Genomic DNA, 25281 nt, shown 5'->3' with positions numbered 1-25281 from the left:
GGTCTGAAAATGGTCCGGAAATCAGCTGGAAAATGGCCTACTTTTTGGCCATTTTCAGGCTTTTTTCCGGTGCCCCGATACCCGCAAAGACCAGCTGGCGTACCGGAAACCCGAAGACCAGCTGGCTGGCGCACACATGCTTGTCTGTTTTTTGGCCATTTTCAGACTGTTTTCCAGGCTGTTTTCAGACCGTTTTTGGGCTGTTTTCAGGCCCAAAAAACAGCCAGAAAATGGCCCAGAAAACGGCCTGGAAAACGGCCTAGTTTTGGGGCACTTTCAGGCTTTTTTCCGGCACCCACAAAGACCAGCTAGCGCGCCAGAAACCAGAAGCTGGTGACAGTGCACATGCCCACAGAGAGGCCTCTGTGTGCCACCTCTGGCACATGTGCCATAGGTTCACCATCACGGACCTACGCTCTTATTTCCACCAGACAGAGTGATCAAGGGAGCAAGCAGCTACCCCATTAAAAAAAAAAATCAATTTAAGAGATTCCTGTTTTCAAAAATAATCAAATGTGAGAGTGTAGCAAACTCATTTCCTGCAAGGAAAAAAAAAAATCAGGCTATCGTACTGCCTTCGTAACCTCTTAGCTTTGAACTTCCAGGGATTAAAAAAAAAAAATGTCATCTTTTCTAAATCAAAGAGTTCTGATGATCAGTTCTTTGGAATTGAAGGAATTGAAGGGGAAAGGACCTCTTTGTCCTATCCTGGGACACCCTGAACGAAAACAAAGCGGAGTTTGGGTTAACGGGTGGAGGAATTTAAAAAAAAAGTATTTTAGTCCGGATGCTCCCCGTTCCTCTGGAAGATTCCCTTTATTAATCTCTGTAAAAGCCATCTCTTTTATCTTTTCTCCCCATATTCATGAGATAGAAACTTAGACAACAATAAGATAAGATAATACAATAACAGGAAGAAGAAGAAGAAGAAAAAAGACAACACGATATGTTGAAGACAAATGAAAAATGCAAAGGATTTTCTTTTTTTTTTCTTTCTAACTTCCTCTGGATATTCTTGCAGTGGTTTGACCTCGGAGAGATCAGGATCCTCCATCCCATCAGTAACAGCCTTGAGTCCTTAGGGGCTTAAAAACTCACTGAAGGCAGCCTTGTCTCAAACAGCTTCTTCAGCCCTGGGTGGTCCAGAAGGAAACAGCTCAGCAACACTGGATTCTCCGACGACAGGTGAATCAGGAAGGTGCAACAGGATAGGAGTTTTTTAGCTATTTCCGTGCCTGGCAGAATTTTACAGGACTGTCCTCGGAGAGCGGTTAAATCAGGATTTCTACTCTCTCTCTCCATCCGTTTTTTTTTTACCATGTCAATGCTTGGCCATGTCAAGTCTGTAGGGAAAAGTCTCAAAGGAGCAAATTTTGCAGGAATCCTGACCACCGAAAAAGTCGAGTTTTGTTGGAAGAATGTCTGCACAATGTCTGCAATTTTTTTTTTTCCTGACTTTCCTTTCTTTCTGACTGAGGTGGATTTTCAACCCCGCCTTACTCAAAAAGTATGGATTTGGAACAGGGTAGTCGGAATTATTTCAGATGCAAGGAGCAAAAGGAGAGTCTTCACGCAAAACACGCTTCAAAGGGAAGGCGAAACATCACCCGTCCCTTACAAGCTTCACCTGTTTTTTTTTTTTTTTGGTTTTTTTTACATCCGAAAGAGATTGAAGAAAAACTACTTTGGAAGATGCGAAAAAGCGGGTTTAAAAAACAGGAGCCAGTCCAGCTTGCCTTGGTCCCTTCAAGGACAGACGGATCACACAAGACAGATAGAGAAATTTGTCACTGAAACAACAAAAGGGAAAAGGAGTTCTAAGGGGCCCGCTGGAAAACCAAAACACACCGTTTCTTTCTTTCTTTTTTTTTTTTGGTAAACTGAAGAAAGAGGAGAAAAGGAAGAACGGACAGCGGCCGTCGTGAGACGGTGGGCAAATTTGCAGAACGGAAAAGAGGCTGTTTATTGCAAACGACGGCCAGTCCTCACCGCCATCATCGCTACGGATTTGGGAACCAACTGAGCAAATGGCGTTCCTGGGAACACAGCTTCCCTTGCCAGATGTGAAATCGGGTTGCCGGGAAGACACGCAGCGTGTTTTCACAAAAATGCTGCTTTCTTTCCGTGGCCCAGGTAAGCTAGGGTTGTGCCTGTCCCTCTTGTCTTCAAGGTTCCTTAACAAGGCAGGAAACTAACAGGAGGGCTAGTCATCATCAGAACAGGAGGATATGAGGTACGCTGCTATCTTTTTATATCTATATCTATAACTATAGGTGTGTAACTAGCTAGATAGATACCTAGACACAGAGATAGATATCCATATATATATATATCCATCTCTCTGTGTGTGTGAATATATCCACATCCATCCATCCATCCATCCATCCATCCATCCATCCATCCATCCATCTCCATCCATCCTTCCTTCCTTCCTTCCTTCCTTCCTTCCTTCCATCTATCTACCTATCTACATATATCTATATATACTATGTTTCCTCGAAAATAAGACATCCCCTAATAATAAGCCCAATTGGGCTTTTGAACGCATGTGCTAAAATAAGCCCTCCCCGAAAATAAGCCCTCCCTGAAAATATTTAAACACAAGCGCAGCTGGTCCCTGCCATTTCCTCTCATTAGGGTTAGGGAGAGAGCTGGAAATCAGGTAAGACAGCAAGACAAGCCCTGTCTTGCTCCACGCGCCCCAAAATAATAAGACCTCCCCGAAAATAAGGCCAAGCGCTTATTTCGGGGTTCAAAAAAAATATAAGACAGAGTCTTATTTTTGGGGAAACACAATATATCTATATATATATTCATATCTATATATACATATAGATACATATCTATATATACATATATATACATATCCATTTATACCATAGAGTGAGTATCTATCTATCTATCTATCTATCTATCTATCTATCTATCTATCTATCTATCTATCTTCATCCATCCATCTATCTACATATATCTATATATCTATATCTATATATCCATATATATCCTTATCTATTTATATATATATATATATGGATAAGGGGGAGGTACGTGGGTTTACTCCCAAAGGCTACAGGCTTCAAATACTTATTATATACAAGGACAGTTCCATTTTGTTCTCTCTTCTTCCGATGCGTACCCGACACTCAAAATTCTTCCTCCTCGTCGACCGCGAAGTGATTTTGCTTCTTTCGAACGTTCCAGTGTAAACACTCCGCCAGACTTTCAAACCAGTCGCTGACGGGATCTTGGAAGCAGATCGAAGGGAGAGGGTAGCAGGAAGTTGTGATGCTGATGCTAGAAGGAAGCCAAAAAGGACGGCCGGTTAAGACTAAATCCAGCTGACAACGGTCAACCCAAAACGTTTCGTCAGCTCAAAATATTTGCACGGCTTCGAATTGAACAGTTGTTTGGGGTTTTTAATCAGAGTGGCTTAAAAGCAGCTCTTCCCTAAGGCCAAAGAACCAATTTTGAATGCCGAGCCTTGTTCTTTTTTTACCCCTGCATTTTTGGCATTTCTTGATTGTTTAGGACAGGGGTCAGCAACCTGTGGCTCTGGAGCCGCATGTGGCTCTTTCACCCTCTGCTGCATCTCCCTGTCACTCAAAATATGCATCACAACTACCAATATGCGATACCTGCCGGCACGTGATTTATTGAGCTTTTCAACCCCCGGTAGGCCAACCATGGATAAATCCAAGAAAAGGAAAGTTTCAGAAGAAAACAGAACGTTTAATTCAACTACATAGGCTAGTTTTGTGGCCGCTCAAGAAATAGTCAGGCACGGGAAGGGTTTTGTGGCTCCCGGTGTTTTCTTTTCTGTGGGAAACGGGGCTAAATGGCTGTTTGAGTGTTTAAGGTTGCAAGACCCCTGGTTTATGAAAAAAGCCCTTTCTTTGGCCAATTTTGAGTTCATCCAGAAGGACACCCTCACCTGTCCCCGTGGCAGATTTCCTGCCTCTTCCGCCCGTCAAACGAAACCCACGCGGTATTCCTGGCATCCGGAGACAGCATGATCTAGGATTGAGAGAGAGGGGGGAAAAGACATATGATTCCCAAGTTTGGATTCTGTGATGAAAAAGTATTTTTGAGAGAAAGAAGAGGTCCTGGATAAGATAGTGATATGTTACCCATGGTGCTAAATTCCCCAGTCAGCTTTAAGACGTGTGGACTTCAACTCCCAGAATTCCCCAGCCAGCTTTAAGATGTGGCTGAGGAATTCTGAAATCTGAAGTCCGCACACACCTTAAAATCGACAAGCTAGAGAAACACTGGTTTAATCTCAAGATGCTAACTTCCAACCTCTGACTGATGCATATTTCAGCATACTTCTTTTAACCCAAAGCAGCGTCTATACAGCTAGTCCTCGACGTATGACCACAATGGGAGCCCAAAATTTCTGTTCCTAAGCAAGACAGCTGTTAAGTGAGTTTTACCCTGTTTAACGACCTTGGCTGGCAGAGTTCTTAAATGAATCGCTACCCTCACACAGCCGTTAAGCGAATCTGGCTTTCCCGTTGCCTTTGCTGGTCGGAAGGTCGCAAAAGTCATAAATATGAAGCAGTTGCCAAGCGTCTGATTTCTGATCAGGTGACCAAGGGGATTGCAAGTGTGAAAAATGGCCGTAAGTCGCTTTTCTTCAGTCCAACTTCAGTCACTAAATGAATGGTTATAAGTCGAGAACTACCTGCATCCAGAGGTCTCTCGATCGTACCCTGTTTCTCTGAAAATAAGATCCAACCGGAAAATAAGTCCTACCCTGATTTTTCAGGATGCTCGTGATATGAGCCCTATCCCTAAAATAAGCCCCAGTTAAGATTGTCAGCCAGATGGGTGCATTTAGTACTGTATTTCCCTGAAAATCAAGAGCCTTGGTAGTACAGTGGTCTAAGGCACCCTGTTATTAAGCTGGTTATTAAGACCAGCTGCCTGCAATTACTGCAGGTTCGAATCTCGCCAAGGCTCAAGGTTGACTCAGCCTTCCATCCTTTCTAAGGGAGGTAAATTGAGGACCCAGTTTGTGGGGGCAATAAGCTGACTTTGTATAAATATACAAAAGGATGAAGGCTATTGCTGAGCACATTGTAAGCCGCCCTGAGTCTCCGGAGAAGGGCGGCATATAAATCAAATTAAAAAAAAAAAAATAAGACCCAACTGGAAAATAAGCCCTAGGATGATTTTTCAAGATGTTCGTAATATGAGCCTTACCCCTAAAATAAGCCCCAGTTAAGATTGTCAGCCAGATGGATGCATTTAGTACCACATTTCCCCAAAAATAAGATAAGGTAACCAGAAAATAAGCCCTAATGCGTTTCTTGGAGCAAAAGTAAATATAAGACCTGGTCTTATTTTGAGGACAACACAGTACCAATTTAAAAACAAAAAAGGGATGTGAGATTTCTGAAGTGTGCCAGCTGGGTTCTTTTGGGTGGGGCCAGACTCAAGCATGATTCATCCCTTCAAAACACAGCCTTCCCCAAGACAAAACATGCCGACAATAACTCAAGAGATTCCAACTCTTCAAATAAAGCCGGTAATTGCTTTCCCTGACTTGGCTCTTCTCTTTTCGCTTTGTGGGACTGAAATACGGTTTGGAACACGGCGTACGTCGGCTATAAATCTCCCTGTTTTGCCGAGAGAGGTTGGCGGGGGAAGAAAATCCGGAATGGAGACTAATCGCAATAGCACTTAGACAGTGCTTCACAGCCCTTTCTAAGCAGTTTACAGAGTCAGCACACCTGGACAATTTGGATCCTCATTTGACCCACCTCGGAAGGACGGAAGGCTGAGTCAGCCTTGAGCCTGGTGAGATTCGAAATGCCAAATTGCAGGCAGCCGGCAGGCAGCAGAAGCAGCCTGCAGTACCGCACTCTAACCACTGCGCCACCGCGGCTCATGTTGCTAATGCTTCATTTGCTTACATAAAAGATAAACTTGTTCGCTGGGGCCGGGATTGCAAAAATATCTCCTTCGTCGCGCCGGCTACAGCCCCAAAGGCGGGTTAGACGGAACCAAATCAGCTGTGTTGGCTATTTCAGAGTTAGTGACTTATGCGCTTAGTTTTGCAGGTTTAATGTGAGGAACAGGCCCGTTCGGTTCATTCATGGGGGACAGAGAAGGCAGAGCCAGAAAATTTACAACTGTAATTAAGCCCATATTTCAGCTGTAAGCCATCAAGATCATTAAGCAGAGGGCCACGTTTCATTTAACGACTTTTTCTCTTTTTTTTTGCAGGCAGCTGTTAAACGAACCCTTGCAGTTCAGCCTGCTCATTTCCTACAGGACGGGCTCAAAGACGACCCACGTGCTCCCCTGTGGCTGAGCACAGAAGTTGGGTCTCCCTGCTCAAACCTGCCCTGCCCCACAAGGTTTCTCTGTTATGGCAACCAACCTTCAGGTCCACTCCAGCTGGGACGACGATGGGCCGGAAGGAGAGGGAATGAGGGCAGATGGGGGTAATCATGATGGCAGGGACATTCGGATGGATCATGGACGCGCCCGCAGCGGCTGCATACGCCGTGCTGCCAGTTGGCGTGGAAACAATGACACCTAGTGGGAAGAAATGAGCACCGTTTACCGTAAGAACAATGGGAAAGGCCCCTCCAGTAGCCAAATCAGAGGAGGAGGAGGAGGCATGAGAGTCAGGGTCAGCATCAAGGGGAAGAGGGAATGGAGCTGGCAGAGAGAGAGAGACAGAGGCAGAGCCTGGGCCGTCCATCAGCCCTCAGATGGCGAGTCAACAGTCCCCAGATCTGGAGTGGCTGATGAGGAAGAGGAGGAACAGCTGGGTCCAGTGCCTGATGCGCAGAAAGCAGAGGAGAGGAGAGCACTGGAAATCTATGAGCCGGTCCTCGGGACGGAAGAACCACTGCTGCTAGAGAAGCCCCCACCCTAGCTCTGGGGAATAAAAGGCAGGGGGCGGAGATGAATAAGTGTGGCAGACAACTATTCATCACCCTGCCGGACAGACTTGTTAGCCTGCGGTGAGAGAGAAACTTTTGGCCGGGGCTGCCGGCGCTCCTAATAAAGGAACTTTTGAGTTAACTTCAGAGGGTTTGTCGTGTTTGGGGAGCTTGGTGAGGACATAGTGACCCCCAGTTCTGTGGGCTTACCATCGCCTTGCACAGTGGTGATAAGGTGACCATCAAGGAAGACATCCACGTTGGAAAGGTATGAGGAAGGGCCTCGGTCCACCACTACTTCATTCAAGACCTGAACAACAGAAAAAGGACATTACGAATGAAACTCATCAACTTGGCCTAAGGCAGTCTTTTCAACTTTGGCTCCTTTAAGACGGGCGGACTTCGATTCCCAGAATTCCCCAGCCACCGTCTTAAAGGGACCAAGGTTAAAAACACTGGTATAAGGACTCCCAGGTGTGTGTGTGTGTGTGTGTGTGTGTGTGTGTGTGTGTGTGTGTGTCTAGATTAGAACCAATTCAACAGGGGAACATTTCATTTGAGGAATCTCAATCTTCATCGACTTCGTGCTGAGTAATATTGAGAAAGAAAAGGAAGGGTGACTTGGCCGAGTATACAGAAATTGAAAATAATAAAATAAGATAGATAAACCTTTTTTTTTTTTTTTTAAATGAGGCCGTAATCTCTTGCGGGGTGGAGTCGGGGCAACTGAATGGAGCTGAGTGTTTCCTGGCCGGATGCCTTTCCTGTCGCCAATGCGGAGTTTTGTTCAGCAGATATATTTCTCATTGCGCCCAGAGAGAGAAATATCTGCCTCTACCTAGGATTGAACTCACAGCCTCCTGATTGTGAGGCGAGAGCTCCATCTCTAGGCCACCGCACCACAGAGAAGAGAAGGGAAGGGAAGGGAAGGGAAGGGAAGGGAAGGGAAAAGAGAAGAGGAGGAGAAGAGAGGAGAGGAGAGGAGAGGAGAGGAGAGGGAGGAGAGGGGAGGGGAGGGGAGAAGAATAAATGAAATTAAAATAAAAATAACATTCCAAGGATACCCACCAGATATTGAATTGCTTGTTTAAACATTTCTTTTTCCAGACCTGAAGACACCACACCATTTTCCTCGATCCCATTCTGAATCATGGTCTTCTTTTCCCAGTGCTCCTTAATCACCTTCACCTTCAGCCTGCTTCGGAGAACGAGGGCCGCGTTGCCTGCCGGGAGGAATTAAAGACAAGAAGGGATTAAAATGGCAACGCTAATTAGTAAAAGAACGACCTACGCTGAATAACCACCAACACGATCCACTTTAGTGGAAGAATACAGCCAGAGAACCTGCTTCCAATCTGAGCCGATTGGGAAGAACGGGTTTAATTCAGACCGTCCCTCGGCTTTATTGGCGTTACTGGATGGCAAAAACATCCAGTAATCTTCAAATAGATTGAATCAATTTGGACTTTTCTGCTACAGGGTAGATGCTGTATCACCATGCCCGGCGTGTAATCTTAAAAGGGGATCTATCTGGGATTTTGAAAGCATGTCATGGGCACACTCACAAAATGGCTGCCATGGAGGGAGTTTCTTTCTTTCTTTCTTCTTTCTTTCTTTCTTTCTTTCTTTCTTTCTTTCTTTTCTCTCTCTTTCACTGTCTCTTTATCTCTCTCTCTCACACACTGTCTCTCTGTCTCTTTATCTGTCTCTTTATCTGTCTCTTTCTTTCACTGTCTCTGTCTCTCTCTCTCTCTCTTTCACTTCTCTGTCTCTTTATCTGTCTCTCTTTTGCTGTCTCTCTGTCTCTTTCACAGTCTGTCTCTGTCTCTTTATCTGTCTCTGTCTCTCTCTCTCTTTCACTGTCTCTGTCTCTTTCTCTCTCTGTCTCTTTATCTGTCTCTCTTTCTCTCTCTCTCTTTTTCTTTTTGCACTGTTCAAATCAATCACAAAATGGAGAGCAGAGCAACAAAGTGGGATTCAGGCTGAGGATGCCCCATTGGTGATGTAGCTTGACAGCACATCAGAAAGCATTTTGGGGACCCTGAATTAATCGGTGCAGAGGCAGACAGAATCCACCCGTCCGACACCTCCCCCCCCCCAGAAAAAGACCCCGCCTCTTAGGAGCAGCCCGTAGAAATGGAAGGACCCTTAAGAACTCACCTTCTATGACCTGGGTGACTTGAGACTGGAAGTTCTCAAAATTGAAGGGGGTAAGGAAGCCCAGGGACCCCAAATGGAAAGCCATGACTGGGGGTACACTCCTCTGTTGGCAAAGACAAAAGAAATTGGGGTGGGGGTGGTGTTAGAAATCACAGGGAAAGAGTTGCATCCTCTGAGCATTTTTGTCCCCGTTCTTACATCTGGGACAAACGCCCTTGGATTATTTTGCATTAATGGGGAATTAGTGCAAAATCCAGAGGAAATACACCAAGCTAACTGTGCTAAGTTTGCAAAGCCACTGCAGAAAGCACCGGCCCTTAAGACATATTTCTGTGTTTCCTTGTGTTGCTTTGGGGGTTATTTCTGTACCGTTCCCTTTTTTTAAAAAAAAACAACAACCCATTTTTAAGAATTTGTAAACCACCCAGAGTCACTGGGAGACAGACCATGTTGGAATAAAAAAATAATAATAATGACTATTCGCTCTTCTGTTGCATATTTAAGATAGCTGTAATGTCCTTGTGTTTTACACGTCTGCCTGTGTTTAATTTAATCTGGATTCTTTTTTTTTTTTTTCCTCAATGTCTGGTAGAATAAATTTCTACTCCTACCCTCAAAACAACGCTATAGAGCACTGCACACCAAAACTACTAGACACAACAACAGTTTTTCCCCGAACGCCATCACTCTGCTTTTTTTTTTTTTTTTAAATTTGATTTATATGCCGCCCTTCTCCGGAGACTCAGGGCGGCTTACAGTGCGTTAAGCAATAGCCTTCATCCTTTTGTATATTTATACAAAGTCAGCTTATTGCCCCCACAAACTGGGTCCTCATTTCACCTACCTTAGAAAGGATGGAAGGCTGAGTCAACCTTGAGCTTGGTGAGAATTGAACTTACTTTAATTGGAGACAGCTGGTGTTAAATTACAGTGCTTCTGTCTGTTGAGCTAAACCAGGCTCCTTAACAAGGCTGCTTAACAACTAATTCCCACAACACTGTCAAACTATTCACTAAGGCTGCATTACTATTACTATTAGTCTTCTCATCGTTCCTATTACCCATCTCCTCCCAATTATGATTGCATGACTGTAACATTGTTGCTTGTATTCTTATGATTTATATTGATATTGATTGTTTCCTGATTGTTTATTTGTACCCTATGACTATCATTAAGTGTTGTACCTTATGATTCTTGATGAATGTATCTTGTCTTTTTATATACACAGAGAGCGTATGCACCAAAGACAAATTCCTTGTGTGTCCAATCACACTTGGCCAATAAAAGAATTCTATTCTATTCTATTCTATTCTATTCTATTCTATTCTATTCTATTCTATTCTATTCTATTCTATTCTATTCCATTCCATTCCATTCCATTCCATTCCATTCCATTCCATTCCATTCCATTCCATTCCATTCCATTCTTGTATGGTTCTTTTTTCTTTTAATAATAAATGGGTATTTGAGCTCATAAGGTATTTAACCATTGTGGAAAGGGATAGAAAGTGAACCCATAATAAGCCGGGGGTGGGGGTGGGGGCAGAGAATGCCAAAAAGGACACCTGAACACGTTAACTGCAGATAACGGAAGTTGTCCAAGCTGTGTAAAGAAATAGGCTGGAGAGGAGAGAGATGAGCTTACCGGAAAAAGCGATGAAGCGTACAGTAACGTCCCATCTCCGCCCAGGCAGATGATGAAGTCTATCTGATCGGAGATATCGTCATAATCTACGAAAAAGAGGAAAAAATAATGTTTCAAGATCTTTGGTTCTCAATCTTACCAATTAAACAAGCAAAGATACAGCCGGATGCCAGAATAAAATACCCTTTTCATCTGGTCCTGTTTTAACCGCGGCTATTTAATAACATACACGGAGGGGCTGTTTGGCAATTTTTGACATCAAAAAATTATTCTTTCCAAGCCCGGCGTCTTATGGACTCTTCTTTAATAAGATTTGTTGAGAAAAATGGGATAAGGTGACAAGAATCCTACCTACTTCCCAGGGATGAAATCCAGGAGGTTCTGACAGGTTCTGGAGAACCGGTAGCGGAAATTTTGAGCAGTTTGGAGAACCGGCAAATACCACCTCTGGCTGGCCGAGTGGGATGGGAATGGGGATTTTGCAGTACCCTTCCCCTGCCACACCCACCAAGCCACACCACACCCACCAAGCCACGCCCACAGAAGCATTAGTAAAAAAATATGGATTTCACCACTGCTATTTCTCCCTTAGAATTGATATATCTCCATATACAGGCAGTCCTTGAGTTATGACCATAACAGAGCTCCGCATTTAAAGTTGTACGTTGTGATAGGTGTAAAGCAGGTCACCACATGACTGGGCCTGATTTTATGACATTTTCTGCCGTTAAGTCATTGAGTGAACCCTTTGTTCACTATGGGCTGATTTTGCTGGAAACTGGAAATAAATGCCAATTATCTGCAATCACCATTTTTTAACAACCCCGTAATCCCCTTGCGGGGTGGAGTCTTGGGCAACTGAATGGAGCTAGCAGAGTGTTTTAATTGGCCCGGATGCCTTTCCTGTCGCCAGTGCAGAGTTTTGTTCAGCAAATATATATTCTCATTGTGCCCAGAGAGATAAATATCTGCCTCTACCTAGGATCGAACTCACGGCCCTCCTGATTGTGAGGCGAGAGCTCCACCTCTAGGCCACCGCACCACTCCGCCAATTTCCTGCAATACCATCATGAATTGTGGTCACATGACTGCACGGCATTGCAACCAGCCCACCATTGTAGAGATGGGCTGGTTGTCCAGTGCCTCAAGTGTGGCCTACATAGGATCTTTGAACCAGGTTGTAAGTAGCCTTTTGCGGGCCCATTGTAATCGCCCGGCCGTAAGCTGAGGACCACCCTTACTATCTTTCTGATTTTTCATTTCCGTAGACTTCCTACTGTGTTTCCCCGAATATAAGACCGGGTCTTATATTAATTTTTTTGCTCCAAAAGACTCATTAGGGCTTATTTTATGGTTAGGTCTTATTTTGGGGGAAATACGGTACTAAATGCATCCATCTGGCTAACAATCTTAACTGGGGCTTATTTTGGGGTAGGGCTTATATTACGAGCATCCTGAAAAATCATACTAGGGCTTATTTTCTGGTTGGGTCTTATTTTTGAGGAAAATACGGTACTAAATGCATCCATCTGGCTAACAATCTTAACTGGGGCTTATTTTTGGGGTAGGGCTTATATTACGAGCATCCTGAAAAAATCATGCTAGGGCTTATTTTCTGGTTGGATCTTATTTTCGGGAAAACAGGATACTAGGTGGGAAGAGGTGCACCAGTCCTTTTGATCCACCTGGAAGCTCCTAAATACCTTCACTGAAAGTGCAAAACCGCTTCTTCACCGACGCAAAACTCTCATCGTTCATGATGGCTGGATCTTCTAGGATTTTCTTCTCCACGTAAACCAGCATGTTGTTCACCTGGAACAAGTCAACATAAACAAGTCAACAACAACAACAACAAAAAACTCTTCAGTGATCTTCAACGGTTCCACTGAACCAGGTCAATCAAAGAATTGCTGGCTGTGTTCACCATAGCTTGCCGAGCATAGTTTCAACGCTGGTTAATTAAGTACCGTATTTCCCTGAAAATAAGACACTGTCTTATATGTTTTTGAACCCCGAAATAAGCGCTTGGCCTTATTTTCGGGGAGGTCTTATTATTTTGGGGCACGTGGAGCAAGACGGGGCTCCTCTTGCCGTCTTACCTGATTTCCAGCTCTGCGTTTAAATATTTTCAGGGAGGGCTTATTTTCGGGGGGGAGGCTTATTTTAATGCATGCGCTCAAAAGCTCGATTGGGCTTATTATCAGGGGAGGTCTTATTTTCAGGGAAACAGGGTATGTTAAATCAAGCCAGGGAAAGAGCTGAAGAAGCTTCTTGGAGGAGAAGAGAAACATCTTCAAAGAGCCTTGATAGTACAGTGGTCTACACACCCTGTTATTAACACAGCTGCCTGCAATTTACTGCTGGTTCGAATCTCTCCAAGGCTCAAGGTTGACTCAGCCTTCCATCCTTTCTAAGGTAGGTGAAATGAGGACCCAGTTTGTGGGGGCAATAAGCTGACTTTGTATAAATATACAAAAGTATGAAGGCTATTGCTTAACGCACTGTAAGCCGCCCTGAGTCTCCGGAGAAGGGCGGCATATAAATCAAATTAAAAAAAAAAAAAAAACAGAAAGTCCAGTCGCCTCTTGAAAAAAAACACCTTTAGGACAACCATGACCTGAATGACTGAGAATCTCCAAAGACAATAAGCCGGGCAAAAGAACTGTGTGGAATTCTTTGGGCATTGAACAGCAAAGATATTTGCCGAATGAATGAATCTAGAAAATGAGATTTATTTAATATGGCAGGTATGTAGGGCATGCATTTTAACCAAGAGCCCGAGTGGTTCATCCACATTAAGGCGCAAACTTTATCAGCTGCCATCTTGGGTGGCAAAGGAACCTCTGGGCGTGTGTAAGTTAATTTCTTTCTTGGTCGGGAGATCGGGGAATTGAATCAACAGTCAACGTCTATAGCAGGGGTCGGCAACCTTAAACACTCAAAGAGCCACGAAAGTCTTAACCGGAAGCCCCCGTTCAATTCTGGAGCTGGCCGGAAGTCCGGTTCTTCCTAGCGCGGTGTCCTTTCTCCTCTGCTGACCGGAAGTCCGGTTCTCCCACCATAGAGTTTCTTCCTAGCATGGCATCCTTTTTCTGCTATCTGTCCTAACCGAAAGCCCTATTGATTGTGGAGCCGACCAGCAACAGGGAGCCACAGCAGAGGGATGAAAGAGCCACATGCGGCTCCAGAGCCACAGGTTGCTGACTCCTGGCCTATAGAGATTCTCCGTCATCCAGGTCCTGGTTGTCCCAAAGGTGCTTTTTCAGGAGGCTTGTTTTTTTTTTCTTTTGAAGTCGTTTCGCTTCTCGTCCAAGAAGCTTCTTCATGTGCATTTGTAGTTATTCTTTCTTGCTTGGGAGATCGGGGAATTGAATCAACAGTCAATGCCCATGGAGATTGTCAGGCATCCAAATCATAGTTGTCCCAAAGAATGGCAATGAAGACATTTCGCTTCTCATCCAAGAAGCTTCTTCAGTTCTGAAGAGATTCCTTAGACGAGAAGCGAAACTTCTTCAAGGAAAAATCAAGGAAGTCCTCTTGAAAAAGCACCTTCGGGCCTATCAACAGTCAACATATCACTTTTCAGTCGAGATTTATGTTTAAAGACTGGGGAAAGGATTACATCGCATTCTGAAAGTTGTCCATTTTAAGCCATTTCTTGCCACATTTGTTAAGCGAAGCCCTGCTGTTCTTAAATTAGCAACACGGTTGTTAAGCGAATCGGGCTTCCCTGTTGACTTTGGCTTGTCGGAACATCGCAAAAGGGGATTGCGTGACCCAGGGACGCTGTAACCGTCATAAATATGAATCAGTTGCCAAGCATCTGAATGTAAATCACACGACCACGGGGAGGCTGCAATGGTCGTAACTGTGAAAAGCGCTTCTCAGTTGTCGTAACTTCAAACGGTCACTAAGTGAACTGTTGTAAGTCGAGGACAGCCTGTATTTCTAATGCTTATCTTTTTTTTTTACATCGCGGTGACCAAAAATTGGATGTGATCTTCCGGTCTTCCGAGATCCCAGGGATATCTCTGCACCAACGGGAAAAATCCAGCATTAGAGAGAGAGAGAGAAGGACAGAATGAAATCCAGCTCACCTCGGTCAAATAAATGCAGAGGTCTTTGAAGGGCTGCAGAAGACTGGCGTCTCGGATCTTTTTGATCACAAGGACACTTTTCGGGGGTTTGTTCCATGTCAACCGCTGGCTTGCCGGATCCTGAATGTGCCTGTGGGAAGACAGCAGAATAGAATAGATAGAATAGAATAGAATTGTTTATTGGCCAAGTGTGATTGGACACCCAAGGAATTTGTCTTTGGTGCATAAGCTCTCAGTGTACATAAAAAGACAAGATACATTTGTCAAGAATCATAAGGGACAACCCTTAATGATAGTCATGGGGTACAAATAAGCAATCAGATCATACTAGGAAGTAATCAATATCAATATAAATCGTAAGGATACCAGCAACAAAGTTACGGTCATGCCATCATAAGCGGGAGGAGATGGGTGATAGGAACGGTGAGAAGACTAATAGTAATACTGTGTTTCCCCGAAAATAAGACCCTGTCTTATATTTTTTTTGGAACCCTGAAATAAGCGCTTGTCCTTATTGCCATGTGCTCAAAAGCCCGATTGGGCTTATTATCAGGGGATGTCTTATTTTGGGGGAAACAGGGTAGTAATGCAGACTTAGTGAATAGTTCGACATGTTGAAGGAATTATTTGTTTAGCAGAGTTCGGGGGGAAAAATTGTCCTTGTGTCTAGTTGTTCTGGTGTGTAGCATCATTTTGAGGATAGGAGTTGAAACAGTTTATGTCCAGGATGTGAGGGGTCTGTAAATATTTTCCCAGCCCTCTTTTTGACTCGTGCAGTAGACAGATCCTCCATGGAAGGCAGGTTGGTAGCCATGTTTTTTTCTGCAGTTCTAATGATCCTCTGAAGTCTCTGTCTGTCTTGTTGGGTTGCAGAACCAAACCAGACAGTTATAGAGGTGCAGATGACAGACAAGACCAGGACGCTCAAATTGTTGCAAAAAATAAAAAATAAAAATAAAAAGAACCAGTGGGATTAACTACACACACACGTAGTTTCTCCTTTGCCTGCTGGTTTTTCTTTGGCACCAGAAGTAGAATTTTCCAAGGATAGATTGAAATGTGAATTTCCCTAGGCTGAGTTTAAAAAAAGAACACCGAAGGGGAGGAAGGGCTTTTAAACAGCTGATTTTTATTTTATTTTTTTTACAGGCCTGAATCACGTGTCCCTCTGGGGCTTTTTAAAAGCAAAAAAAATTCCACGTTTTATATAATGAGAGTGTCACTCGTACAAACACGCACCCTCGGCTCCGATTTAGGAATTTCCCAGCATTCTACCTTGTTTCTTGTTAATACTGAAAGCAAATAATTCAGAGAAAGTCAGGGCTCTCGAATGCTTGGCGTTTGAAAAGTTTATCCAGTGGGAGATTCTCGACTGATTTGTTCAAGAACCTGTGCCTCATGCATTTGGTCCCCCATCTGTCCGCAGGGCCTGTCCTGCTCCAAGAGGACAGAAACCTTCAATCTTGGAGATAAGCTACGTTTTAGAGAAAAAGGCACACCTTTTGGTCAAAGAGTGACAGAATGAGCGAGTTGGTAGGGACCTTAGAGGTCTTCTAGTCCAACCCCCTGCTTAGGCAGGAAACCCGACACTACTTCAGACAAATGGTTATCCAATCTACTTAAAAACTTCCAGTGTTGGAGCATTCACAACTTCTGGAGGTGAGTTGTTCCACAGATTAATTGTTCTCACTGTCAAGAAATTTCTCCTTAGTTCTACAAGTATCTTCTCTCCTTGATTCGTTTCCACCCGTTGCTTCTTGTCCTGCCCTCAGGTGCTTTGGAGAATAGCTTGACTCCCTCTTCTTTGGGGCAGTCCCTGAGATATTAGAAGACTGCTATCCTGTCTCCCCTGGTCCTTCTTTTCATTAAACTAGACATACCCAGTTCCTGCAACCGTTCGTCATATGTTTTAGCCTCCAGTCCCCTAATCCTCTTTGTGGCTCTTCTCTGCACTCTTTCTAGAGTCTCCAGATTTTTTTTTACATCGTGGCGACCAAAACTGGATGCAGGATTCCAAGTGTGGCCTTACCAAGGCATTTTAAAGTGGTCTCATGTGATCTTGATTCTATCCTTCTGTTTCTGCAGCCTAGGATTGCGTTGGCCTTTTTCGCTGCTGCAGCACAAGGCTGGCTCCTATTTAAGTGCTTGTCCACTAGGATTCCGGGATCCCTCTCACAGTCATCACTATTGAGCCAGGTTATCACCTATATTATTCCTGTTTGACTGCCTCAATGTAGAACCTTACTTTTCCCACCGCTGAATTTCCTTTTGTTAGACAGGGCCCCGAGTTCAAGTCTGCAAAGCGGCCCTTTAGCAAAAAAAAAAATTCCCAAGAGTTACAAAATGAGTTTAAACCCACCCCGTTTGATTTATGTATTCAATCTGTTTGCTCACCCATCCTTTAGAGCGCACTGCGTTCAGCCGACCGGCTAGTGATTTCCAAACTTTTGGCATCCTGGCCAGATTCCATACACACCTCCCACAATGCCCTATTGCCAGCAGGTGGAATTCTGGGAGTTGAAGTCCACCCATCATACAAATTGCAGAGGTTGGGAAACACTGCCCTAGGCAGATGAACTCCCCATGGGATATTCCAGCTGCCAAACACCCATGTTGGTGCCACGCCAAAGTCTCCGGCTCTTATGCAATGGACAAATGCGTCAAACAAGGGAAGGTGTTCCCACAACTTTCTGATTGCCGGTCGTCCAACAGGTTAACCCCACGCACCGTTCCCACGCAAAGCACATTTGGGAGTGGACTGTGGAGCAATGAGGAAGGAAGACACAGGCTCCCTCTTATTGGAGGCGATTAAAGCAGAGACGGCGAAGCAGCATCGAACGCCGTGGTACGCGAACTTTTCTGCTGCCCGTCTCTTGACAGGCCGCTGCGTAAAGACAGAAGCGCTATTGTAAGCCAGGAGCTGTTATCAAAAAAAAAAAAAAAAAAAAAAAAATCACACGTGATTTAAATTCGCTCCTTTTCTAGGGTTGAGATGTTGACAAGGAAGCTTGCTGTTCTCTTGGATGGAGTGTTTTAAGTGATCCTTTAAATCCTGGAGATAAGCTTTGTTTTAGGGGGAAAAAAGGCACACATCTCTGTCACAAATAACAGAATAACAAGAGTCAGAAGGGACCTCGGAGATCTTGTAGTCCAACCCCCTACTCAAGAGGTGAAGTCAATGCCGATTTGGAAAATCTAAGCATGGACTCAACAGATTCGTGGTTTTTTTTTTTTTTTTAAAGATATGAAATAAAGTTTATAGCGCATGTCCCTAAAATACTTGCAATAAAGGCAGTAGGACATGGCTAGATGCTTTCAGATCTGACCATAGACTTCCCAGCAAGAAGGTTAAAGGAAAAGATTCCCTCGCACATACGTGCTACTCATCCCCGACTCTAGGGGGCGGTGCTCATCTCTGTTTCAAAGCCGAAGAGCCAGCGCTGTCCGAAGACGTCTCCGTGGTCGCGTGGCCGGCATGGCTCAACGCCATAGGCGCACGGAAAGCTGTTCCCTTCCCACCAAAGGTGGTCCCTGTTTTTCTACTTGCATTTTTTAAGTGCTTTCGAACTACTAGGTTGGCAGAAGCTGGGACAAGGAACGGGAGCTCACCCCGTTACGCGGCACTAGGGATTCGAACCGCTGAGCTGCCGACCTTTTGATCGACAAGCTCAGCATCTTAACCACTGAGCCACCACGTCCCTAGCAAGAAGGTTAGGGATATATTAAAATTCAGCTCTTAAGAGATGATCTAAACCAGTGAAATGATTAGCCAGATTCATACTAACTTCCAATCCCCAAGGCAAAGACATTGGAAGCTGAGTTTAGGTTTTTTTTTGCAATTCTACATCCATAACATATCATATTAGAATAAAAGCCCAGACTAGCTTTTAGGATAAGTATCCCTCAATAGGGACGCGATGGCTCAGTGGCTAAGACTCTGAGCTTGTCAATTGAAAGGTCGGCAGTTCAGCGGTTCAAATCCCTAGCGCCACGTAACGGGGTGAGCTCCCATGACTTGTCCCGGCTTCTGCCAACCTAGCAATTCGAAAGCACGTAAAAAATGCAAGTAGAAAAATAGGGACCACCTTTGGTGGGAAGGTAACAGCGTTCTGTGCATCTTTGGCGTTGAGTCATGCCGGCCCCATGATCATGGAGACGTCTTCGGACAGCACTGGCTCTTCGGCTTTGAAACAGAGATGAGCACCGCCCCCTAGAGTCGGGAACGACTAGCATATATGCGCGAGGGGAACTTTTACCTTTACCTTATCCCTCAATAAATTTGTCTCTTCTGAAGCCAGGAACCGTACTGGAGGTAGCCGATTCCCATAACTGATAGATGAGAGACAACCCAATTGTGGGAAATAATCAAAGCGTCTTCGTTACAGGTAGTCCTCAATTTACGATCGCAATTGACTGCCAAATTTATGGTTGTTGGGTGAGTTTTGCCCTTGTCTCTTATTCTGTTAATTAATCAGTGGAACATCTTGGCTCTAGAAGTTGTAGGTTTGTCAAAAGGGCTGGTAGATTGTGTTAACTGTCACACTTCCACAAGCCTAGAAGTGATCGACCCGAGGAATCTGAGATCGGCTTAGTAAATTCTGTTGGGAAGGGAGCGAACGTAACAATGCAAGGATTCTCCCAAGGACTTTGCGTTCCGGTTGACAATCTGATAAACAGGGAAATCACAGCGGTAAAAAAAAAATCTCCTTTTTCTCACGCAATTTTGATGTCTCTTTTGAGAAGCAGGCCAGCCTAGAGCTGTGAATGTTTTGCCATCAAGCACAGGCTTACTATCAAACCAGTTTTCTTATCACTTAGCAAAAAGTTTCATTTAGCACATTAAGAAAAAAAAACGGGGGGGGGGCAGTTCTTAATTTTAAAATTAACTGCATTCTTATGCATTCTTCTTTCTTTTCTTTTCTTTTCTTTTCTTTTCTTTTTTCTTTTCCTCTTCTCTTCTCTTCTCTTTTTTCTTTTCTTTTTTCTTTTGCAAATATGTTTAGCCTGGGGTGGATCTGGTTATTTATGAATACAAGCCAAAGGTTAAGAGGAAAGATATTATATGCTTAATCTTTGATATTTGTTGTAAAACCTTTCTGCGTGTGGAGAAAAGAAATTAGCCTGGGTTTCTTATTCAATGGAGATGAAAAGTGACAATTAATGACAAAATTTAATAAAGTATATTTAAAAAAAAAAAAAAAGTGACAATTTCTTTGCAGGCTGCAAACTGGGGAACTCCATGCTACAATATGGTCACCCAATTAGTTTTAAAAGAGAAAATTAAATTTGCTAGCAGTGGCAATTAGACATATATATTAATTATACGGTGGCAAATTGTCTGTCTGTCTGTCTGTCCATTATCTGTCTGTCTGTCTGTCTGTCTGTCTGTCTGTCTGTCTGTCTGTCTGTCTATCTATCTATCTATCTATCTATCTATCTATCTATCTATCTATCTATCTGATCTATTTATCTCTCTCACACACAAGAATTCTACTGAACTAAACCCATGATTTCTAGGGCAGGAATTAAAGAATTCTTCATTCTAACTCAGTATAGTTCTCCCTGTATTATATTAACAATTAACTAAATGTGATGTTGCAATTTAGAATCATTCCAGTTAGGTTATCACTTACAAAATATTAGACAAATATTTTCCCCAGGCTGTTTTATCAGTAAAAAGCAGGAGATAAAAATGTTCAAAAATAAAATAAATCAATAGCCAATCCTATGTGCTCTCTTCAAGCAAGACTTCCACTCTGGATAGAAATTTGTTTTTCTGTTTCTAAGAAAGCCAGAAGGTCTTGGTCATGAACTCAGGATAAATCCTAAGCCATCCCTCTACCACCTTACATAACCTCCAAAAGGTGATTATAAAACCCTGCTTTAAAGCTGCACAGAAGACACAGGCAGGCTACAACACCCCAAACTCAACAAAGAAAGAAATTAACCATCATCCAACTGTGTTTTAAAAACAAAACATGGAACATTGAACTTGTTTTTTTTAACTTTTTACATCGTGCTCCCTATATTCTTCCAAGCAGAAAAAATCAGAAAGGAAGGAAGGGAGGGAGGGAAGGAAGGAAGGAAAGAATAATGGGAAAGAAGGAAGGAAGGAAGAGAAGGGGGGGGAGGGAGGGAGGAAAGAATAATGGGAAGGAAGAAAGGGAAGAGGGGAGGAAGGAAAAATAATGGGAAAGAAGGAAGGAAGGAAGGAAAGAGAAGGGGAGGGAGGGAGGAAGGAAAGAATAATGGGAGGGAGGAAGGGAGGAAGAGAAGGGGAGGGAGGAAAGCAAGAATAATAGGAAGGAAGGAAGGGAAGAGGGGAGGAAGGAAAAATAATGGGAAAGAAGGAAGGAAGGAAGGAATAATGGGGAGGGAGGGAGGAAGGAAAGAATAATGGAAGGGAAGGAAGGAAGGAAGGAAGGAAGACTGGGATATAATGAAAAGAAAGAAAAGGGAATTAGAACCTGTACTTCGGAGAACTTTTACCCTGCAAGGTATTTTCCTCCTAACCTGCTATTTACTTCAAGGTGGAAGCAAGAAAAATGTGATTCAGCATTTCGAATGGATCCACCCGGCTTTTCAGTAACTCCAGTAACTTTTTCCTAAGACAAGCCATAATTAACTCCTTCCTGCCAAAAAGCCAGAGCTCTCAAAATCCTTTTTCTCTTCACTTTCTCTACTGTTTTCTAACTCACGACGATTTCCCTTCCCTCCCGAGACTCACCACTTCCAGGTTGCCCGACCGAACGAACGGTGCTGAAAAATCTTCATCCTTCTCTCCCAGGCACGCGGTGAACCCAAGGGCCAAAAACGAGCCTCAAAATAATCTTTGGGGAGCCAAACAGCTACCTCAGACGAAACACGGCGCGCTTAAGTCCAACTTCCATTTTTTTTTTTAAAAAAAAACCTGCTTCAATTCGAAACACCCACCCCAAAAAATAATAAATATTGCTGTTTTCTGGGGGGAAAAAACCCCACCGTAAAGAATTATCCAGGACCTCTCAAATCATAAAATTAAAAAAAGAAAAAGAAAAAGTGCTCGGTGTTAAGTATTAAAAAAAAAAAAATCCTTATGCTTCCTCCAACTTCTTGTCGCACGAAGAGCGGTTTACATACAAGTTTTAATCAACCTCCGATGCGTCTCTGCATCTTAACAAACCACAACTGTCCCCAGCTTCATATTAATCTTCATATGGGAGATTAAAAGCAGAGAGACGGCACGGCCCGCTACTGCCTACTCAAAACGGGCAGCCTGGGATTCTTAAGGAGGAAAAGAAAATAATTTGGAGAAGTTAAATGCGGGTGGATTTAAAAAAATCAGCCAGATAAATCCAAAACTGAAAGAAAAGAGTGCCGGGAAGTCGAATCGCTCAGCTGCTCTAATGCCTCTCGTTCTTGGTGGCAGTTTTGTTTCCCCCCTGGATGTTTCACGCTCGGCTTTTTCGAGTCTAGAAACGCTCGGAGCCTCCTTGGCCAGTGGATTAATCTCAGCACACATTATTATATTGTACAAACCCCGAGGAGGAGGAGGAGGAGGAGGAGAAGGAGGAGGAGCACTCCACGTCTCAGCTGCTCTAACCTGGTGATAAAAAAAAAAAAAACGAGTGATGCAAGTCCGAAGTTGAATAACCCTGCCTTTAACCCTTCCAAACCACGGGAAGGCCTGACTTGTCACCTGGCACGGAGGGAAGGAGGTATGTATGTGTGCGTGTTTTCAGGACAAGGACTGAGTCAGTAGCGGTCCTTCTCTCTTTTTTTTTTGTCTTGTTGCGAGGTTGGTCAGCTTCGGCTCTCTTGAGCAGGTGTAGGTGATTTTTTTAAAATTTTCTTTTCTTGCAAATCTGCAAAAGCGCAGGGATTAGAAAAGAGGCAGCTGGAACGGGTAAAGTGGCAGAGCCCGAACCAGTTCATCGATCAATTTATAAGAAGAAGAAGCTCCTTCATGGATGCCCCAGGAGTGCTGTTGCAGATTGGGGAGTTCGGGTGAAGAAGGGGGGGGTTGGGGGGGGAGAAACCGAGTTAAACCACAATTGACTCAGAGGCGAAGAAACGAAGGACACGGATTGCGTGCGGTTCGGGCGAGTCAACAAATATTAACCCCTTGTCTTTGTCTCTCTCTGACGGTCCGGCCTGCCTGACCACAATCGGCTCCGCTTTGCGCCCTTGTCTTCGTTGCGAATTGTTTCGAAGGAGCGGAGAAATGAGAGAACGAGGAGGAAGTTTAAATTGCCAAGAGAGGAGAAAACACACAAAACAAAACCAAGATGCCAAACCTCAGGACTGGATCTGAGTGGATCTAACAACCCGCTCAATGCCGGCAACTTTCCCAGGGGGTGGGAGAGCGAGACCCAGCAGCTACAGAAAGCGATGGGAAGTTAAGGTCTGGTCCGAATAACTCCCCTGGATCGTGGCAATGTAGATGGAATTGGGTGGCTGAGGCTACGCTTGTTGAATTTAGCCTCAATTTGACTTCACAGCTCAGCCAGCTAACCACGCCAGAATAAATGGGGACTTCCCCAACAGATTAGCACGGGACCAGGTTTTCTCCGAGATCTGTGGCGGTTTTGCATAGCTGGTCTCGACGCTTGTGAGAACAGGCCAAGTACGGTATGTCTGTTGTATTTAAGGCACCTGGAGGAAGAACTTGTGGCATCAAGAGGCTATCCCGCAAGGTTTCCATCTCTGGAAAATTCAAGGGATGGAAACAGTGGTGGGTTGCTACGGTTCGCACTGGTTTGGGAGAACCGGTAGCGATGATTTGTCGTCGGTTGCTTTACCGGTAGCGATGGCTGGCCGGCCACACCCCTGATCTGGTCCCCCAGTCACCGCTCACTCACCCCGGCCATCATGTTCATCGCGCACGCATATCCCATTGCCTTGCAAGTCCAATGGGGTGCGCGTGCGCAAAGAATATGGCGGCGACAGCAGCGGTACTTTCTGGCAGCCTGCGGCCAGCCGCCACAGCTGCAAAGCAGCTCTCAAAGAGTCTTCTTTGCCAGCCGCTTTCCATCAGCGGCGGCTGGCTGGGGACCGCCGAAAACTCCGGTCAGCTTGCCTTCTGGACTCTGGACTAGCCGCCACGGAAGGTAAGCAGCCCGAACAAAGAGGCGGTGGTGGGGGAGAAAGCTCCTTCACTAAAGGAGGAGAACGGGGGTGATTGGCGAAGGGAGGGTGGGGGTAGATAGGTGGAAATTCCCATATTTTTCCTGCCTTTTCCTCTGGGCGTGGCTAGGTGTGGGAGGATCATGTGACGGAGTGGCCGTGAGTGATGTCAAGTTGGCCACGCCCATTCAGTCATATGCCCCCTTCCCACCTAGCCACGCCCACCGAACTGGTAACGAAAATTTTTGAAACCCACCACTGGTTGAAAAGGGAAACAATTCAGGTCCCATCGCAAAAAGTTATTTTTAATTTACTTTTCCAGCATGCCCCGGGTGGCTTGAAACCGTTTTCAACGTCTCTGGATTCTCCGGCTTACGAAACAAGGGAAGTTCCTAACCCTGAGCCATCAACTCAACAACAAGTTATAATTCAAGACAGACTTTTATCATCTACTACGCAGAAGACTCCCATTCACTGTGAAAGCAGACCTGCCCAAAAAATGATATAAAGACACAGGAGGATCTCCATTAGGTGAACGACCCACCGAACTGGAACCAGACAAAACCACTGAAAGCAGCGCTTTCTTTTACCAACTTGACTTAATTTCTGCAGACTTCCCCCCCCAAGCCCCGTTACCAGCTTGCAAAAGTTTTATTGAGGGATGACCCTTGAACACAAAGCAAGATTCTAGTCCTCACCATATTAAACCAAGAGCCTCTTTAAGACGCAGGAGAACTAGACTAGGATTTCAATCCTAGACTAATATTTCAATCCTGAACTTGAATTCCAGCAATTCTTTAGGAAACAAACAAACAAAAAAAAACATCTTCCCCAGCCCTATGGAGAAATACTACCATGTTTTCCCCAAAATAAGACTGGGTCTTATATTAATTTTTGCTCCAAAAGATGCATTAGGGCTTATTTTCCGGTTAGGGCTTATTTTGGGTGGGAAATACAGTAATAAACACCTCCATCTGCTGACAATCTTAACTGGGGCTTATTTTTGGGGTAGGGCTTATATTACGAGCATCCTGAAAAATCATGCTAGGGCTTATTTTCTGGTTGGGTCTTATTTTTGGGGAAACAGGGTAGGAGTTGAACTCAGAACTGGGGAAGCAGCCCTTCTCTTAACACAGGATCATCATTCCTGATTCTCACAGGTTTCAAAAAAAAAACCCAACTCATTACCATCCATTTCCTGGTCGTACAAATGTAAACAGATTTTAAAAAGCACCCAGACACCAGGAGACACCAGATTTCTTTCTTTTTTTTAAAAAAAAAGGGAAAGCTATTTGAAAAGCCGCCATGCAGAAGATAAATCAGAATTATTCTCAGGCAAATACGTTTCTCTGCAAAATTAGAATTAAAAAAAAAA

General features: G+C 44.2%; 1 protein-coding gene across 2 annotated transcripts in view; it reads right to left on the bottom strand.

Annotated features, from left to right (window-relative positions):
• Positions 1 to 797: 797 nt before the first annotated feature.
• NADK (NAD kinase) overlaps positions 798 to 25281 on the bottom strand; it is a 46944-nt gene continuing 22460 nt past the window's right edge. Inside the window, exons 1-11 of one of the 2 annotated variants that reach the window (XM_070955994.1) lie at positions 21529 to 21698; positions 14802 to 14931; positions 12408 to 12516; positions 10705 to 10790; positions 9060 to 9162; positions 7968 to 8122; positions 7110 to 7209; positions 6389 to 6546; positions 3932 to 4014; positions 3137 to 3294; positions 798 to 1790 (exon numbers count right to left, since the gene is read on the bottom strand). In XM_070955994.1, coding sequence (XP_070812095.1) covers positions 3144 to 3294; positions 3932 to 4014; positions 6389 to 6546; positions 7110 to 7209; positions 7968 to 8122; positions 9060 to 9162; positions 10705 to 10790; positions 12408 to 12516; positions 14802 to 14931; positions 21529 to 21575 — 1122 coding nt within the window. In that variant the 5' untranslated portion in view covers positions 21576 to 21698 and the 3' untranslated portion in view covers positions 798 to 1790; positions 3137 to 3143. Of the gene's footprint in view, positions 1791 to 3136; positions 3295 to 3931; positions 4015 to 6388; positions 6547 to 7109; positions 7210 to 7967; positions 8123 to 9059; positions 9163 to 10704; positions 10791 to 12407; positions 12517 to 14801; positions 14932 to 21528; positions 21699 to 25281 lie in introns of those variants that run through there. The other variant, XM_070955995.1, reaches the window with a different exon arrangement.

The sequence above is a fragment of the Pituophis catenifer genome, unplaced genomic scaffold, assembly GCF_029215685.1.
Source record: "Pituophis catenifer annectens isolate HBS135680 unplaced genomic scaffold, rPitCat1.0.hap2 SCAF_18, whole genome shotgun sequence".
NCBI classification, from domain to species: domain Eukaryota; kingdom Metazoa; phylum Chordata; class Lepidosauria; order Squamata; family Colubridae; genus Pituophis; species Pituophis catenifer.
Note: the sequence above shows the minus strand (reverse complement) of the source record. Positions and strands in the feature narration are given on the sequence as shown.